The 17621-nt window shown below is 38.4% G+C and overlaps 1 protein-coding gene across 1 annotated transcript in view; it reads right to left on the reverse strand.

Annotated features, from left to right (window-relative positions):
• Nucleotides 1–17621, reverse strand: part of GK5 (glycerol kinase 5) — a 117622-nt gene that overhangs the window by 79395 nt on the left and 20606 nt on the right. The window contains exon 4 of the mRNA XM_077130306.1: nt 12196–12289. Coding sequence (XP_076986421.1) covers nt 12196–12289 — 94 coding nt within the window. The remainder of the gene's footprint in view (nt 1–12195; nt 12290–17621) is intronic.

Below are 17621 nucleotides of genomic sequence, written 5' to 3' on the forward strand. Positions count from 1 at the left end.
AATCCAGTGTGAAGAGTCCTTGTACGAGAAGAGAAGGATAAGAAATGGTAAGGGAATGTGAAGATGGAGGCAGAAATTGGAGTAATGCATCTATAAGCCAAGAAATGCCAAGAATCGCCAGCAGTCTCCAAAAACTAGGAAAAAGACACGGAATGAATTCTCCCTCAGGCCTCCAAGAAAGGAAGCAACCATGCTGAAACCTCGATTTCAGACTTCTGGCTTCCAGTCTATAAGAAAATAAATTTCTGTTTGTTTTTAAGCCTCCCAGTTGTGGTAATCAGTTGCAGCAGCTCTAGGAGATAAAAACAACTACTTACGATGTTCTCAGCACTTAACCAAAATCAAGTAAAGCAATATCATCATAAGTGGACAGTTTGGATTTCAACATATGAAATGCAACACATCTACTTCAAGCTTCCTTAACATATAACTTATAAAAATCTTTTTAAAATAAAGGCACTTACACACTTCATTAAATTTTCTTTGAACTACTTACAGTAAACAAACTTTTCTTGTCAGTACCCCAGCTAATAGAGCAACCAAACAGTGGTTTGGGAATGTGTTTATAAAGCTCATAATTTCAAGGTAGTAGACTTGTATTGTATTAATAAAAACATAAAACTTCTGTGTGAGCCCAGGATTCCATAATAAAGAAGATGTAGAAATGTGGGGGAAAAAAGGTATTTATGAAATTCTTATAAAAAAATCTTTTTGTAATAACTATTTTCTACTTCTCTACTTATTTTTAACTAGGGAAATAAGATTCTATTTGCAGTGCTCTTATTCTACTGGGCATCTATATTTAAATTTTACTCTAGGTCTCTCAAATTTACACTATTTAGAAGCAGGGTTGCATTAATTCAATTCACTGTTATTCAGATAATTACAACATCTACTTAAACTGCTGGTGGATCTTTGATTCTGAAGACTCATAATCTTTTTTTTTTCCCTTTGCTTATACCTTTAATTCATTTATGCATCTCTCCATTGCACGTATTTGACAAAAAATCAGAAATCCTGAGGAAATGCAAGATTTAGGCAAGGAATTCCCACTTTAGAAATAAAATACTATGTTTCTGTCAATTCACCACAAATTATTATTTCCTTTAATTAATTTTTAAATTTTTAAAAAAATATAACAAATAAACACAAACATTCCTAACATATGATCATTCCGTTCTACATATATTAGTAATTCACAATATCATCACATAGTTGTATATTCATCATCATGATCATTTCTTAGAACATGTGCATCAATTCAGAAAAAGAAATAAGACAACAGAAAAAAATTCATACATACCATACCCCTTACCCCTCCTTTTCATTGATCATTAGCATTTCAATCTACTAAATTTATTTTAATATTTGTTCCTCTATTATTTATTTTTATTTCGTATGTTTTACTCATTTATTGATAAGGTAGATAAAAGGAACATCAGACACAAGGTTTTCACAATCACACAGTCACATTGTGAAAGCTATACCATTATACAATCATCTTCAAGAAACATGGCTACTGGAACACAGCTCTACGTTTTCAGCCTCTCCATTACACCTTGACTAACAAGATGATATTTACTTAATGCATAAGAATAACCTCCAGGATAACCTCTTGACTCTGTTTGGAATCTCTCAGCCATTGACACTTTATTTTGTCTCATTTCGCTCTTCCCCCTTTTGGTCGAGAAGGTTCTCTCAATCTCTTGGTGCGGAGTGCCAGCTCATTCTAGGATTTTTGTTCCACATTGCCAGGAAGGTCCACACCCCTGGGAGTCATGTCCCATGTAAACAGGGGGAGGGCGGTGAGTTAGCTTGTTGTGTTGGCTGGAGAGAGAGGCCACATGTGAGCAACAAAAGAGGTTCTCTTGGAGGTGACTCTTAGGCCTAATTTTAAGTAGGCTTGACCTATTCTCTGTGGGGTTAAATTTCATGTGAACAAACTCCAAGACTGAGGGCTCAGCTATTGCTTTGGTTGTCCTCAATGCTTGTGAGAATATCAAGAATTCTCCACTTGAGCAAGTTGAATTTTCCCCCTCTCTCACAATTCCCCCAAGAGGACTTTGCAATTACTTTTTTACTCACTGTTCAAATCACTCTGGGATTTATTGGGGCATCACTCTGGACAAACCTACAAAATTTTTGCCTTACTTAAGGTTCCAAGTACTTATGGTGCAGTTCCTATTATAACTCATGTGGACAGCTTAATTGAAAAAATATAACAAATAAACACAAACATTCCTAACATATGATCATTCCTAATATATGTAGAACGGAATGATCATATGTTAGGAATGTTTGTGTTTATTTATTATATTTTTTCAATTAAGCTGTCCACATGAGTTATAATAGGAACTGCACTAGTCAAAATAAAATTTTATACCAAATAAACTTTTTTTGCTTTAGTGTCACACATAAGTTAAAATTTTTAAATGTTAATTACCATCTATTTTCAACACCCTGTACTAATGACATTCCTTTGTTCTTTTTCATGCAAAAACATTTTTAAATTTGTACATTTAGTCACTATCATTATATACTCTAGGCATTCCTAGATTACACCATCTCAGTCTCTAGCGTCTCTTTCCTTCTGATTTCATTTATGCCCCCAGTCCTCCTCCCTCTATCATTCTCACATTCAGCTTCATTCAGTGTTCTAACAAAACCGTATTACATCTAGGTAGTATTGTGCTATCCATTTCTGAGTTTTTACAATCAGTCCTGTTGCACAATCTGTATCCCTTCCGTTTCAATTACCCAATCTTATCCTATTTCTATCTCCTGACGGTCTCTTTAACCAGTGAAATTCTCCAAGTTTATTCATTAATGTCGGTTATATCAGTGAGACCATACAGTATTTGTCCTTTTGTTTCTGGCTATTCCCACTCAGCATAATATCCTCAAGGCCCATCCATGTTGTTACATATTTCATAACTTTATTCTATCTTACAGCTGCATAATATTCCATTGTATATATATACCACAGCTCGTTTAGTCACTTGTCTGTTGATGGACATTTTGGCTGTTTCCATCTCTTTGCAACTGTAAATAATGCTGCTATAAACACTGGTGGGCAAATGTCCATTTGTGTCCTTGCCTTCATGTCCTCTGAACAGATACCTAGCAATGGTATTGCTGGGACATATGGCAATTCTATACGTAGCTTCCTGAGGACCTGCCAAACTGCCTTCCACAGCGGTTGTACCATTTGACATTCCCAACAACAGTGGCTAAGTGTCCCTTTTTCTCCAAATCCTCTCCAGCACTTGTTGCTTTCTATTTTATTGATAATAGCTATTCTGTGGGTGTGAGATGATATCTCATTGTGTGTGGTTTTGATTTGCATTTCCTAATAGCCAGGGAAGTTGAGCATCTTTCCATGTTCCTTTTGTCATTTGTATTTCCTCTTCTGAGAAGCATCTGTTCAAGTCTTTGGCCCATTTTGTAATTGGGTTATCTGTCTTTTTGTTGTTGAGTTTAATAATCTTTTTATATATTCTGGATACTAGACCTTTATCTGAAATGTTGTTTCCAAATATTGTCTCCCATTGTGTAGGCTGTCTTTTTACTTTCTGACAAAGTTCTTTGATGCACAAAAGTGTTTAGTTTTGAGGCGTTCCCATTTCTTTCTTTCTTTCTTCAATGCTCGTGCTTTGGGTGTTAAGGTCTAGGAAATCGCCTTCTATTACAAGATTTATAAGATATTTCCCTACATTTTCCTCTAACGGTTTTATGGTCTTAGATCTGATGTTTAGGTCTTTGATTATTTTGAGTTAATTTTTGTATAGGGTGCGAGATATGGATCCTCTTTCATTCTTTTGCATGTGGATATCCAGTTCTCTAGACACCATTTATTGAAGAGACAGTTCTGTCGCAGGTGAGCTGGTTTGACTGCCTTATCAAAGATCAATTGTCCATAGACAAGAGGGTCTATATTTGAATACTCTATTTGATTCCATTGGTCAGTATATCTATCTTTATGCCAGTATCATGATGTTTTGACCACTGTAGCTTCACAATATTCCATAAAGTCAGGTAGCGTGAGACCTCTGACTTCATTTTTCTTTCTCAGGATACTTTTAGCTATTCAGGGCACCCTGCCATTCCAGATAAATTTGGTTATTGGTTTTCTATTTCAGAAAAGTAAGTTTTTGGGATTTTAATTGGTCTGCATTGAATCTGTATATCAATTTAGGTAGAAATGATATCTTAACTATATTTAGTCTTCTAATCCATGAACATGGTATGCCCTTCCATTTATTTAGGTCTTCTGTGATTTCTTTTAACAATTTCATGTAGGTTTCTTTGTATAGGTGTTTTGTATCCTTAGTTAAATTTATTCCTAAATATTTTATTCTTTTGGTTGCAATTGTAAATGGAATTTTTTCTTGATTTCCCCCTCAGATTGTTCATTACTAGTGTATTGACATGGTATGTCCCTCCATTTATTTAGGTCTTCTGTGATTTCTTTTGACAATTTCTTGTAGTTTTCTTCGTACAGGTCTTTTGTATTTTTAGTTAAGTTTGTTCCTAAATATTTTATTTTTTTAGTTGCAATAGTAATTGGAATTTTTTTCTTGATTTCCCCCTCAGATTGTTCAATTTTATCGTATAGAAACACTACAGATTTTTGAGTGCTGATCTTGTAACCTGGCACTTTGCTGTACTCATTTATTAGCTCTAGTAGTTTTGCTGTGGATTTTTTGGGTTTTTCGACATATAGTATCCTATCATCTGCAAACAGTATTTTACTTCTTCCTTTCCAATTTTGATGCCTTGTATTTCTTTTTCTTGACTAATTGCTCTGGCTAGAACTTCCAACACAATGTTGAATAACAGTGGTGATAGTGGACATCCTTGCCTTGTTCCTGACCTTAGGGGGAAAGTTTTCAGGTATTCCCCATTGAGGATGATGTTAGCTGTGGGCTTTTCATATATTTCCTTTATTATGTAGAGGAAGTTCCCTTCTCTTACATCCTTTGAAGTGATGTTGAATTTTGTCAAATCCCTTTTCGGCATCAATCAAGATGATCATGTGGTTTTTCTGCTATGATTTATTGATATGGTGTATTAATTGATTTTCTTATGTTGAATCATCCTTGCATACCTGGGATGAATCCTACTTGGTCATGGTGTATAATTCTTTTAATGTGCTGCTGGATTCGATTTGCTAGAATTTTGTTGAGGATTTTTGCATCTATATTCATTAGAGAGATTGGTCTGTAGTTTTCTTTTTTTGTAATATCTTTGTCTGGCTTTGGTATGAGGGTGATGTTGGCTTCATATAATGAGTTAGGTAGCTTTCCCTCATCTTCAAATTTTTTGAAGCATTTGAACAGGATTGGTACTAATTCTTTCTGGATTGCTTGGCAGAATTCACATGTGAAGCCATCAGATCCTGGACTTTTCTTTTGGGGGAGCTTCTTAATGACTGATTCAATTTCTTTACTTGTGATTGGTTGTTGAGGTTGTCTATGTCTTCTCGAGTCAATGTTGGTTGTTCTTGCTTTTCTAGAAAGTTGTCCATTTCATCTACATTGTCGAGTTTATTAGCATAAAGTTGTTCATAGTGTCCTCTCATTACTTCCTTTATTTCTGTGGGGTCAGTGGTTATGTCACCTCTTCCATTTCTGATTTTATTTATTTGCATCCTCTCTTCTTTTTGTCAACCTCACTAAGGGTCCATCAATCTTATTGATCTTCTCATAGAACCAACTTCTGGTTCTATTGATTTTTTCAGTTGTTTTCATGTTCTCAATTTCATTTATTTCTGCTCTAATCTTCATTATTTCTTTCCTTTTGCTTGCTTTGGGGTTGGTTTGCTGTTCTTTCTGTAGTTCTTCCAAGTGCACAGTTAATTCCTCGATTTTTGCCCTTTCTTCCTTTTTAATAAAGGCATTTAGGGAAACAAACTTCCCTCTTCGCACTGTCTTTGCTTCATCCCATAAATTTTGATATCTGGTGTTTTCATTTTCATTTGCCTTGAGATATTTACTGATTTCTCTTGTAATTTCTTCCTTGACCCACTGGTTGTTAAAGTGTGTTGCTGAACCTTCACATATTTGTAAATTTTCTCGCACTCTGCCTATTGTTGATTTCCAACTTCATTCCTTTATGATCTGAGAAAGTGTTTTGTATTATTTCAATCTTTTTAAATTCACTGAGACTTACTTTGTGACCTAGCATATGGTCTATCCTTCAGAATGATCCATGAGCACTTGAGAAAAAGGTGCATCCTGCTGTTGTGGGGTGTAATGTTCTATTAAGGTCTGTTAAGTCTAGCTCATTTATTGCAGTATTCAAATTTTCTGTTTATTTATTGATCCTCTGTCTAGATGTTCTGTCCATTGATGAGAGTGGGGAATTGAAGTCTCCAACTATTATGGTAGATGTGCCTATTTCTTTTTTCAGTATTTTTAGTGTTTGCCACATGTATTTTGGAGCATTCTGGCTCAGTGCATAAATATTTATGATGGTTATGTCTTCTTGTTGAATTGTTCCTTTTATTAATAGTGTCCTTCTTTGTCTCTTTTAACTGTTTTACATTTGAAGTCTAATTTGTTGGATATTAGTATAGCTACTCCTGCTCTTTTCTGATTGTTATTTGCATGAAATATCTTTTCCTAACCTTTCACTTTCAACCTATGCTTATCTTTGGGTCTAAGATGTGTTTCCTATAGACAATATATAGATCAGTCCTGTTTTTTAATCCATTCTGCCAGTCTATGTCTTTTGATTGGGGAGTTTAATCCATTAACATTTAGTGTTATGACTGTATGGGTAGTACTTTCTTCTATCATTTTGCCTTTGGGATTTTATATGTCATACCTAATTTTTCTTTTTACCTTTACTGATAGTCTTCCTTTCTACACTCTTCTCCACACCTTTCTCTCCTGTCTTTTCGTATCTGCCTCTAGTGCTCCCTTTAGTATTTCTTGCAGAGCTGGTCTCTTCATCACAAATTCTCTCAGTGATTTTTTTGTCTGAAAATGTTTTAATTTCCCCCTCATTTTTCAAGGACAATTTTCCTGGATATAGGATTTTTGATTGGCAGTTTTTCTCTTTTAGTAATTTAAATATATCATCCCACTGTCTTCTCTCCTCCATGGCTTCTGATGAGAAATCTACGCATAGACTTATTGGGCTTCCCTTGTATGTGATGGATTGCTTTTCTCTTGCTGCTTTCAAGATTCTCTCTTTCTCTTTGACCTCTGACATTCTGATTAGTAAGTGTCTTGGAGTACATCTACTTGGATCCATTCTCTTTGGGGTACGCTGCACTTCTTGGATCTGTAATTTTAAGTCTTTCATAAGAGTTGGGAAATTTTCAGTGATAATTTCCTCCATTAATTTTTCTCCTCTTTTCCTTCTCTTCTCCTTTTGGGACACCCATAACATGTATATTCATGTGCTTCATATTGTTATTCAATTCCCTGAGTTCCTGCTCATATTTTTCCAATTTTTTCCCTACATTTTCTTTTGCTTGTTGGATTTCAGATGTTCCGTCCTCCAGTCCATTAATTCTATCTTCTGCCTCTTGAAATATGACATTGTAGGTTTCCATTGCTTTTTTCATCTCTTCTACTGAGCCTTTCATTCCCATAAGTTCTGTGATTTGTTTTTTTCAGACTTTCTATTTCTTCTTTTTGTTCATTCCTTGCCTTCTTTTATCCTCCCTCAATTCACTGATTTGATTTCTGATGAGGTTTTCCATGTCTGTTCGAACATTCTGAATTAATTGTTTCAACTCCTGTATCTCATTTGAATTGTTGGTTTGTTCCTTTGACTGGGCCATATCTTTAATTCTCCTAGAGTGATTTGATATTTTTTGCTGGCATTTAGGCATTTAATTACCTTAATTAGTTTATTCTTGAGATAGTTCTCACTTCTTTTACCTAGAATTTTCTTGCTGGATGACTTTGTTGTCTATCTGTTCTTTGACATTCAGTTCAGTTTGTTCTGGATCTCTAGCTTAGGTTTTGTTTAACAGAGCAGAATTTTTCAGTTCTTGTTTGTTGCCTGGCATGTATGGGGCCTGTCCCTCCCACCCCCACCCTTAGGAGGGTCTACTTAGGCATTATAGAGCCCAGCCAGATTTTCCCAGACCAAACTGGCCCCCTGTCAGGAGGAAAGAGTCACTTGTGCCAGTTTTCCCTGAGGGTTAAACTCAGCATGTTGAAAGACTTTCCTATGAAGTCCCTGGACTCTGTTTTTCTTATCCTGCCCAGTATGTGGTGCTTGTCTGCCTACAGTTCCCACCAGCATAAGATGATGCCATACCTTTAACTTCAGCAGACTCTTCCTGCTGGAGGCATGGTGGAAACAGAGGAGAGACTGTAGACTGGCTTTAATCACTTCAATTTTCCAAACCCAGGGTCTGAATTCCTTGAGGGAGGGATTCCACCTGAGCTGGGCCCCACCTCTTTCCTGAGGAAGGCACAGGCTCCAGATAAGCTCTCAAGCAAGCTTGTTTCTGCTATGCCAGGGGGGTTTGCAGCCTGAGAAGCCCTGTCACTTTTGTATGCAAAGGCAGTCAAGCCATAGAAACAAAGCCTCAAAAAAGAAAGAGAAAAATCCTTCTCAGAGCAGGACCCCCATTCCTCGGGTTTGCCAATCAAGAACATAAGTTGGTATGTTGCTTTGTGTACATTCAGATCCTATGTGCCCCCTCCTTTTCTTCAGGGCCCAGACCCTTTCAAGTATTATGTTCTATCTGATCCAAAAAAATCGGTTTCTTTTTTCTTTTTTTTTTTCCATCACCCTGCCCCCTTGGCACCAGAGCAAAAATCAGCAACCTCAGATTTGACTCGAGGTTCAACTGAGCTGGGGCCCTATTTTTAGTAGTCAGAATTTGTGAATTAATTCCACAATTGGAGCTTCGTTGTGCTCAGCCCCTACTGCTAATAAGTCCCTTTCCTTTCCCCTCTGGGAAGCACCCTGTAGGGGAGGGGTGCCAGCCGCCATGGTTTGGGGAACTCACAGTTCTGGGAGGGCTCGCAGCCGGTCCAGCTGGTCCAGACTGGGGTACACTGTGTGTCCAATCACTGATGTGGCTCTAGCAGTTGTTCTGCACTGTTCCTGGCTATTTAGTAGCTGTGCTGGAGGATGAACTAAATCCCACACCTCGCTAAGCCACCATCTTGGCTCTCTCCCAAAGGCTCTTAATCTTTTATTTTAGATTTAAATTACCTCTACGAACCAAAACCCTGAGAAACCTGAATCCTAATAAGTGAAGAACTAGCTAGCACAGCTCAATTACTTCACCTTTTAGCCTAGAGCCAAACCAGGACCGGTGCTGCCAGTTCTGGACCCTATACCCTAAACACCCCCAGGGGCCTAGGCCAGTAAACCACAGCACCCGAGAAGGATGAGCACAGGGTGGGCTCCTCCCAGAAGAAGCCCCTGGAAACTGGGTGCTGGGCTGCTGGGAGTCTGTGCTCATGTGAATTTTTTTATAAGAGAGGCCAAAACTTACCATGTACACATTCAATATTGTTTTAAATGCTCAATTTTCATTTGCAGCCATAGTTTTACATTAAGATTTTTGGTTTGGAGCTTAATCTACAGCACTATGTTTTAATAATCACAGTTTATTTTCAAAGGAATAAAAGTTTTAAACATCTCACTGTCAGACATAAGGAATTAGCGAGGACTTAAGGAATGCTTGATAAAATGACTTGTTAAAATGTAAAATTATACATTTTAGAAACAAGTCAACATTCATGACACTTCCTTATAGTCCCTTTAATATTCAGTCTCAAGTTATTTAAACAACATACATTTTACATACTAAACTAACAAAAAAGAAAAATCAGTGCAGGTGAGATTATGGCAAAATTGTTTCACTCACGCACTACTGATATATTCTATAATATATTCAAGTTTGTTTTCACATAAAATTAATGTTTCTAAATACTTATCAGGTAAAACTGATACTCCAGCCATTCCCTCAGGCTCCATCTGGTATAGGCACCCTAGCTGAAAAGATATTTAACTGTAAGGTGGCATTAAAATATATTATTCAGGTGTTGTGTATTAAAATAATCAGTATATGTTATTGATTACAACATCCGATGTTGTTGGTTTAGCCACATTCGCTGAGCTGGAAAACTACTCTTCTAGTTTGCTAGCTGCTGAAATGCAATAAAACAGAATGGCTTTTAAAAGGGGAATTTAATGAGTTGCAAGTTTATAGTTCTAAGGTTGAGAAAATGTCCCAATTAAAACAAGTCTATAGAAATGTCCAATCAAAGGCATCCAGGGAAAGATACCTTGGTTCAAGAAAGCCGATGAAGTTCAGGGTTTCTCTCTCAAGTGAAAAGGCACATGGCGAACATAGTCAGGGCTTCTCTCTCAGCTGGAAGGGCACATGGCGAACACGGCATCATCTGCTAGCTTTCTCTCCTGGCTTCCTATTTCATGAAGCTCCCCGGGAGGTGTCTTCCTTCTTCATCTCCAAAGGTCGCTGACTGGTGGACTCTCTGCTTTGTAGTGTTGCTCTCTCTGAATCTCTCTCTCCAAAATGTTTCCTCTTATAGGACTCCAGTAAACCAATCAAGACCCACTCAAATGGGTGGAGACATGTCATCCCCTAATCCAGCTTAACAACCATTCTTGACTAAATCACATCAACCAGGGAAATGATCTCATTACAGTTTCAAATATACAGTATTGAATAGGGATTATTCTACATTTATGAAATGGGATTTATATCAAAACATGGCTTTTCTTAGGGGGCATACTTCCTTTCAAACCAGCACAACTACCTTACCCTTTGACTCAGGCATCTCACTCTTAGGAGCAAAGATCTGGGGAAATAACCAATAAAAGCTGCAGCAGCGATGATCAGTCTCAACATCCACTCTCCCCTTTCTTTTCGTGACAGAACTCTGATTCTTAACTGGGCAAACACCTTCCATCAACTGTTAATGAAACGCAGGCAGAAGAATGTGCAGGGCAGGACATGTGCTTTGGTCCCAGGCATAGGGACATGAGGCTGGAGCTCACAGGACCATGAAGACAAAGGTCATAGGTGCTGAGCTGAAAGGAGCTCGGGCCCGACAACCTCACGGTGCACTCAGGTGGTCCTTTCTGGCTTTTAGAGGAATGTGCTGCTTTGAAAGGATGTATGTCTCCTAGAAAAGACATGTTTTAATCTAAATCCCATTTCGTAAAGGCAGAATAATCCCTATTCAATACTGTATGTTTGAAACTGTAATCAGATCATTTTTCTGGAGATGTGATTCAATCAAGAGTGGTTGTTAAGCTGGATTAGGTGACGACATGTCTTCACCCATTTGGGTGGGTCTTGACACATTTCTGAGGAAACATTCTGGAGAATGAGCGATTCAGAGAGAGCAGAGCAGAACGACATAGCCACGAGAAGCAAAGTCCACCAGCCAGCAAACTTTGGAGAAGAAGAAGGAAAATGCCTCCCAGGGAGCTTTATGAAACAGGAAGCCGGGAGAGGAAGCTAGCAGATGATGCTGTATTCATCATGTGCCCTTCCAGATGAGAGAGGAATCCTGACCGTGTTCACCATGTGCCTTTCCAGATGAGAGAGAAACTCTGACTGTGGTCACCACGTACCCTTCCACTTGAGAGAGAAACCCTGAACTTCATCGGCGTTCTTGAACCAAGGTATCTTTCCCTGTATGCCTTTGATTGGCCATTTCTATAAACCTGTTGTAATTGGGACATTTTTTTGGCCTTAGAACTGTAAATTAGCAACTATTAAATTTCCCTCTTTAAAAGCCATTCCATTTCTGGTATATTGCATCCCGGCAGCTAGCAGACTAGAACAAGGAGCAAATAAGCCTTGTATACCTGAGCCACCAAAACCAGGTCTCTGTGAAAGGCAGCCACATCTAATCCTTAACTGATACAGGGATCTCATACACCGCCTCATTTCAACCTCACAACAGACCCATGCAGCAGAGAGTTTCTCACCTTAGAATGGGAGTAACAGTTATCAGACTAAAACTGTTAAGGACTTAAGACTACCACATTCGCTTTGGGGTGACTATTTTTAAATTACACTGGTATAGGGAGTGTGTACAGGTATACAGGTATATGTGTATTCTCTTCCTAATGTCCTAAGACCACATAAGTAGAAAACTATACAATAAAGTCTACAGTTACAGTACATTTATAGGAAAAACCAGTACTACGCACATCACAGAAGAGAAAGATTACCTTCATTATAATAGAACTATTCCAATATTTTACAAGTTCAGCAGCTCTTAGGTCTTGCCAACTTATGAAGTTGTGAAAATGATTTCCCGTTTTCCTAAGAAAGATGGAAACAGTCTTTTGCATTTCAATGTAAATAGGAAATATAATGAACTCTCACTAGAGAAAACAAAAATTCAGGCCAAACTATAATTTCAAAGTATGATTTAATTAGATGGGACTTTGTGAATGATTTCCTCTTTGATTTTTTAAAGTAAACATATTTCATAACAAAATGATATATTCTATAATAGGAAATTTTAGACCAGATTCTACCTAAACAGTTATTCCCTTTGAAGTACTATAATGCATACACTTTTCAAAACAAAACTAATGAAAAGGCCTTTTAGAGCTTGCTTTATACACTTTTATTTTGTGTGTGATAATATATATATACCATAAAATTTGTCATTTTAACTATTTTTAAGTTTACAGCGTTGTGCTACTATACTCACCATCCATTACTGAAACTTTTTCATCACCCAAATTAAAAACTCTATACTCATCAAGGAATAACTCTCAAATCCTCTCGCAACCCTATCCTCTGGGTAACCTTTAACTGATTTTCTATCTCTATGAATTTAGTCATTCTAGATATTTCATTTAAAAGGAACCATACAGTAATTATTCTTTTGTGTCTGGCTTATTTCACGCAGCATGTTTTCAAGGTTCATTCATGTTGTAGCACATATCTAATCCTCATTCCTTTTTATGGATGAATAATATTCTACTGTATGTATAAACCACATTTTGTTTATACATGTGCTGATGTTTGTTTTTCCATTTAGTGCTGATTCACAATAGCCCAGCGATCTGCGCTGTTCCCACCTTTTGGCTATTGTGAATCACGCTGCTGCGAATGCTGGCATCTGCTCGAGTCCCAGCTCTTTCTTATATACTCTGAGGTATATACTTAGAAGTAGATACCTACATATTACCGGGCCGTCTGGTAATCCTGTATTTAACCTTTTGAGGAACTGCCAAGCTTTTTTACAGTGGCTATACTATTTTACATTCTCACCAACAATGCAGAAGGGTTTCCACTCCTCCACATTCCTCTTCAACACTTGTTCTTGTCCTTTTTCCATAACAGCTGCCCTAGTGGGTGTGAAGCAGTATCTCACTGTCGTTTTGATTTGCTTTTCTCTAATGGCTAAGGATGTTGATCATCTTTTCACGTTTTTCATTGCTATATTTATATCTCCTTTGGAGAAATGTTTATTCAAGTCCCTTGTCCTCTACATACTTTTTTTCATTATTATTTTTGGCAACAGCTTTAATGAGATATAATACACATACCATACAATTCACCCATTTAAAGTGTGCAGTTCAATGAATTTTAGTGTATTCATAGAGTTGGGCAGCCATCACCTACTCTATAAACTTTTAAAGCAAGATAAAGCATCCAAGGCTTTTCCCCCTCACTGAACTCAGCATTTTGATACACACATTCACAAAACTTCTGACCAATAGAACAGCTTAAATAATATCAGCTTATTTCTACACCTCTCACCTTTAGGAATGGCCCAGCCACTGGCAACCTACCACACTTACCAAAATTTCTCCAAATAAAAAGAAATTCCAAAAACCCTTGGTCAATTCTATACTGCTACAAGTACAAGAGAAATAAATCCTTTTCCCCTGAGGCTCTTGCAGTTCAACCACAGATATCTACTGATCATCAACATCTGATTCAGGTTTGCTTTCTATTCTATTCAATTAACCATATTCAATTCCCAGGACTGTCATCCCTACTCCACTTAAACACAGGCATCACCCACCGGTCACATCCTCAACTCTATTACTTGGAAATGTTCTACTTCTGATATCTAAATACTTTAGTATTTCAATTGGCACCCTACTACTCTTTCAGTTCTTTCAATCTTACCCCGTAACTACATATAGTAGTTCTGACCTAACTTCAACCTTTAATCTCTCAAACTTTCCCTTTTCTTCCTACCAACCCCTCCTAGGCTTACGTACTTTCCTGGAGGGCCACAGTCTACCATTTTAGGTAATAACTTTCTTCATACTCGCTATCCCTACACTTGCACCTTAATTATCCACACCCTTTAAACACCTAACTCGATCAATCTTACTCTGTACTCTCTCCACCCTCAATGCTAGGACCATTGAGAGGTGCAGGAGAAGAATCAAGCAGCCTTGTGAATTGGTACCAATCATCTATGGAATACAGCCTTGCCTGCATTCTCAAAATCACCTAAAAAGATAAAAGCCTTCTCTCACCTCTCATACGTTCCCTCTCTAACCTCCACAATGGGAAATCCGAATTTTCAACAGGCTTCTCATGCCCTAAGACATCCTGGCCTCCCATTTCTCAAAGGAGGTAAGAACACAGGGAAAGACCCTTCTCAGCAACCCACTCCTCCACTAACAATACTTGCAGTCATCCTGCATCTTCCTCTCAATTTAGAGGAAAAGCTATCCCACTCAAAGTTCCAGGATAGCATCTCCACCTGGACTCTATATGACTGCCTTCCTGTTTTTCTATCACCTCATTTCATTACTCTCTAAACATACTTCAATCTCCCCATGTTTGATGCAGAACCTAAAGTATCTCTTTTGATCCAGGATTTCTTTGCCTCATCTAACAAACCCATTACCTCAACCAAACGCAATTCAAATACATTGTAAATTCCCCTTGATTCATGAAAATTTCATTCACTAACCTGGGTGGCCAACATCTTTCTACTTCTCCGATTTACAAGATCCTTTTCAATTTGATTGGGTCTTTCTGCAATATAAGCTCCATATGACCACTTCCTCCTTCCTAAAATTCTCACTTTGCCCAGGCTTCCACGGTATCACTGTTTTCTCTCTCTCCTCCTAACTTTCTGATTGATCACAACTTTGTGGTTTCCTCTGCAGATTTCTCTTCTGTGAATTGCCAGTTCAATGCTGGCATCTTGTTGAGGGTTCCAGCTTTGGCTCCCTTCTCTTTTCAACTAGCTGCTCTCTCCAAAAAAATCTGACATCCTTTAAAATGACCTCCCCCTCTCAATATCACTACCCTCCAATCCACTGTCCATGTCAAGAATACTCTTTCTAAAATGTAAATTTGGTCACACCCTCCCCTGCTCAACAGCTTTTGACAGTTTTCTGGCTCGTAAGCGGCAAACCCCTTCTTACAGCAAACAGCCTGCCCTGTTCTGCACCCTGTCTTCCTCTCCAGGCTCGTCTCCTTCACGCTAGGATCTGAGGCCAGCTGCCATGCCAGCTGCTAAGGGTCCAGCGAGAAGAACACAAGAATCCCAACACTCAAGGAGCTTCTTACTTTTATGAGAGAGAGAGGCAATAAATAAATGTGCAATTAACTAAATAAAAATTTTAGAAAGTGTAACTGCTATGAGGGAAATAAAATGGCAAGGTGATGGGTTAATAAAATGGCCAGGAAAGGTTTCTTAGAAGTGATCTTTGAGGCAAGGTCTGAATGATGAGAAAGAGGCAATCCTGAAGATCTTTAGTGAGAGAGCTCCAAGCAGAGGGAAAAATAAGTGCAGGAACCAGTGGGGGGTGTTCAAGATACAGAGTGAAGGCCAGCAGTGGCTGGAGGACAAGAAATAAGAGGAGGGTGGGAAAAGATGAGGGGAGAGAGGGCAGGAGCCAGAGCACCTGGGCTTTGTGCCTTCCCTATACCAGCCCTTGAAATCAAAGCACTTTCATGCTTCAGACTTCCTGGCCTTTGCCAAAGACTTGCTCTTCCCACTTAGGAAACTCTTATTTGTCATTCAAGTCTCAGCTCAAGTGCCTGTGTGAAACTGTTCCAGGCTATTCAGTCTCCCTCTTCTGACTCCTTCATCTCCAGGCATGAAGCAGTCCCCACAAGGCAGTGGTCAGCAGGCTACTATCTATCCAAGTGCCCATCTGAGTCCATCACTAGATGGTGACCTTCCTGAGGGCACAATCGATTCACTTTTAGACTCTCAGCACCTAGGCCAGATTCCAAAGGTCTGGCCTAGAGGTGAGATAAGTGAATAAATGCTTCCCCACCACAGGGACTATCAGACTGTGTTTCACAGAAATGAAATCTATTGACACATGTTTTCTTATAACCTTTCTACAACAGTACTCATTTACACACTTAAATTTGATTTTCAATCGATTCAGCAAATATCTATATTTATAAAACAATTCAGGCCAGCTTGGGACACAGCTGTGAACAGAGAGATGCGGCACTTTTTCCCCTATAAATATAACTTTTACCCAGGGAAGTCAAACAAATAATCATTTCACCAATTACTTAATTACAAGAGTAAGTCCTATGAAGAAGAAATACAGACTGTCATGTGTGTATTTCTGACCCCACAGCACAGACTGTGGGGTCAGGATTCACCTCTCTGAGAAGTGACACTGAACTGAGCTCTGAGGGATGAGATGGAGTGAACAGGCAGGCTGGTCATTTCCAATTAAATGTACTATACGCTCAAAAGTCCAACGACAGGAAGAATCATGTTATGTAAGAGAAACTGGAAGCTCAGTGTGGCTGAAGAGCAAAGAGGTGACCACAAGATAAAAGTAGCATCATTAATTCCTGATAGAAGGCAATCTAGAATATTGGTGGTGTGTGGTAGTGTATGTTCCAATGTTCACTTATCACAACTTAGATTTAGCTGACCTCTGTCAACAATAAAAGGGGTCGTGGGAGAAGAGCCTGAAGAGCACTGCTGTGGATGAGCTGTCTTGAGCCTTCCTAACACGTCACATCATTCTTGTAGCTCTTGAGGTGTTTTGACACAAGTAACTTGTTAGAACCATTAACACGTATATCAAATAGCACCATAAAAGATAGATTTGTTGTTGGAGGAATACAGAGTACTTTATATACTTGTATTATGAGATGGCAGATTCCTTGAGGCTAGTCCTCTTCTTCATCTTTACCTTTAGTTCAGCGACCAGCAAAGTGCCTCTCTCCCTGTGCGTCCTCAAACAGTTACTGAGTGAGCCCTGGTTCACATGACTCACAGTTTGTTCAAGCTGCTAGCTGGCACACACCCCGATCTGAAGTTAGCTGGCAGAAGCCACCTCCCTGAGAGACACAGCGACTGAAGAAACAGAACAGCTTGTGATTTTTTTCAAACAAAAGAGAATTTTAAAAAATCAAATTGGATGAGGTACTGCTTTGAGATATTTTGGAAATCAGGCTAAATGCTCTATTTATTAAATATATTGAAAACAACTTTTAATCTGAAAAATATGAAGAAAACTGAAGTGCTGAAAATAGCTCAATAAAAATCAAGTTTCCTGATCTTGAGGGGGAAAAGGAGAAGAGATACAAAAAGAAAGTTCAACATTGTGGACTTCCTGACAGCAACTATACAGGAAATCATGTTTGTATGGCCATGATGACAAATGCACCATGGACACAAGGG

Source organism: Tamandua tetradactyla, chromosome 15 (genome assembly GCF_023851605.1).
Source record: "Tamandua tetradactyla isolate mTamTet1 chromosome 15, mTamTet1.pri, whole genome shotgun sequence".
In the NCBI taxonomy this organism is placed as follows: Eukaryota; Metazoa; Chordata; class Mammalia; order Pilosa; family Myrmecophagidae; genus Tamandua; species Tamandua tetradactyla.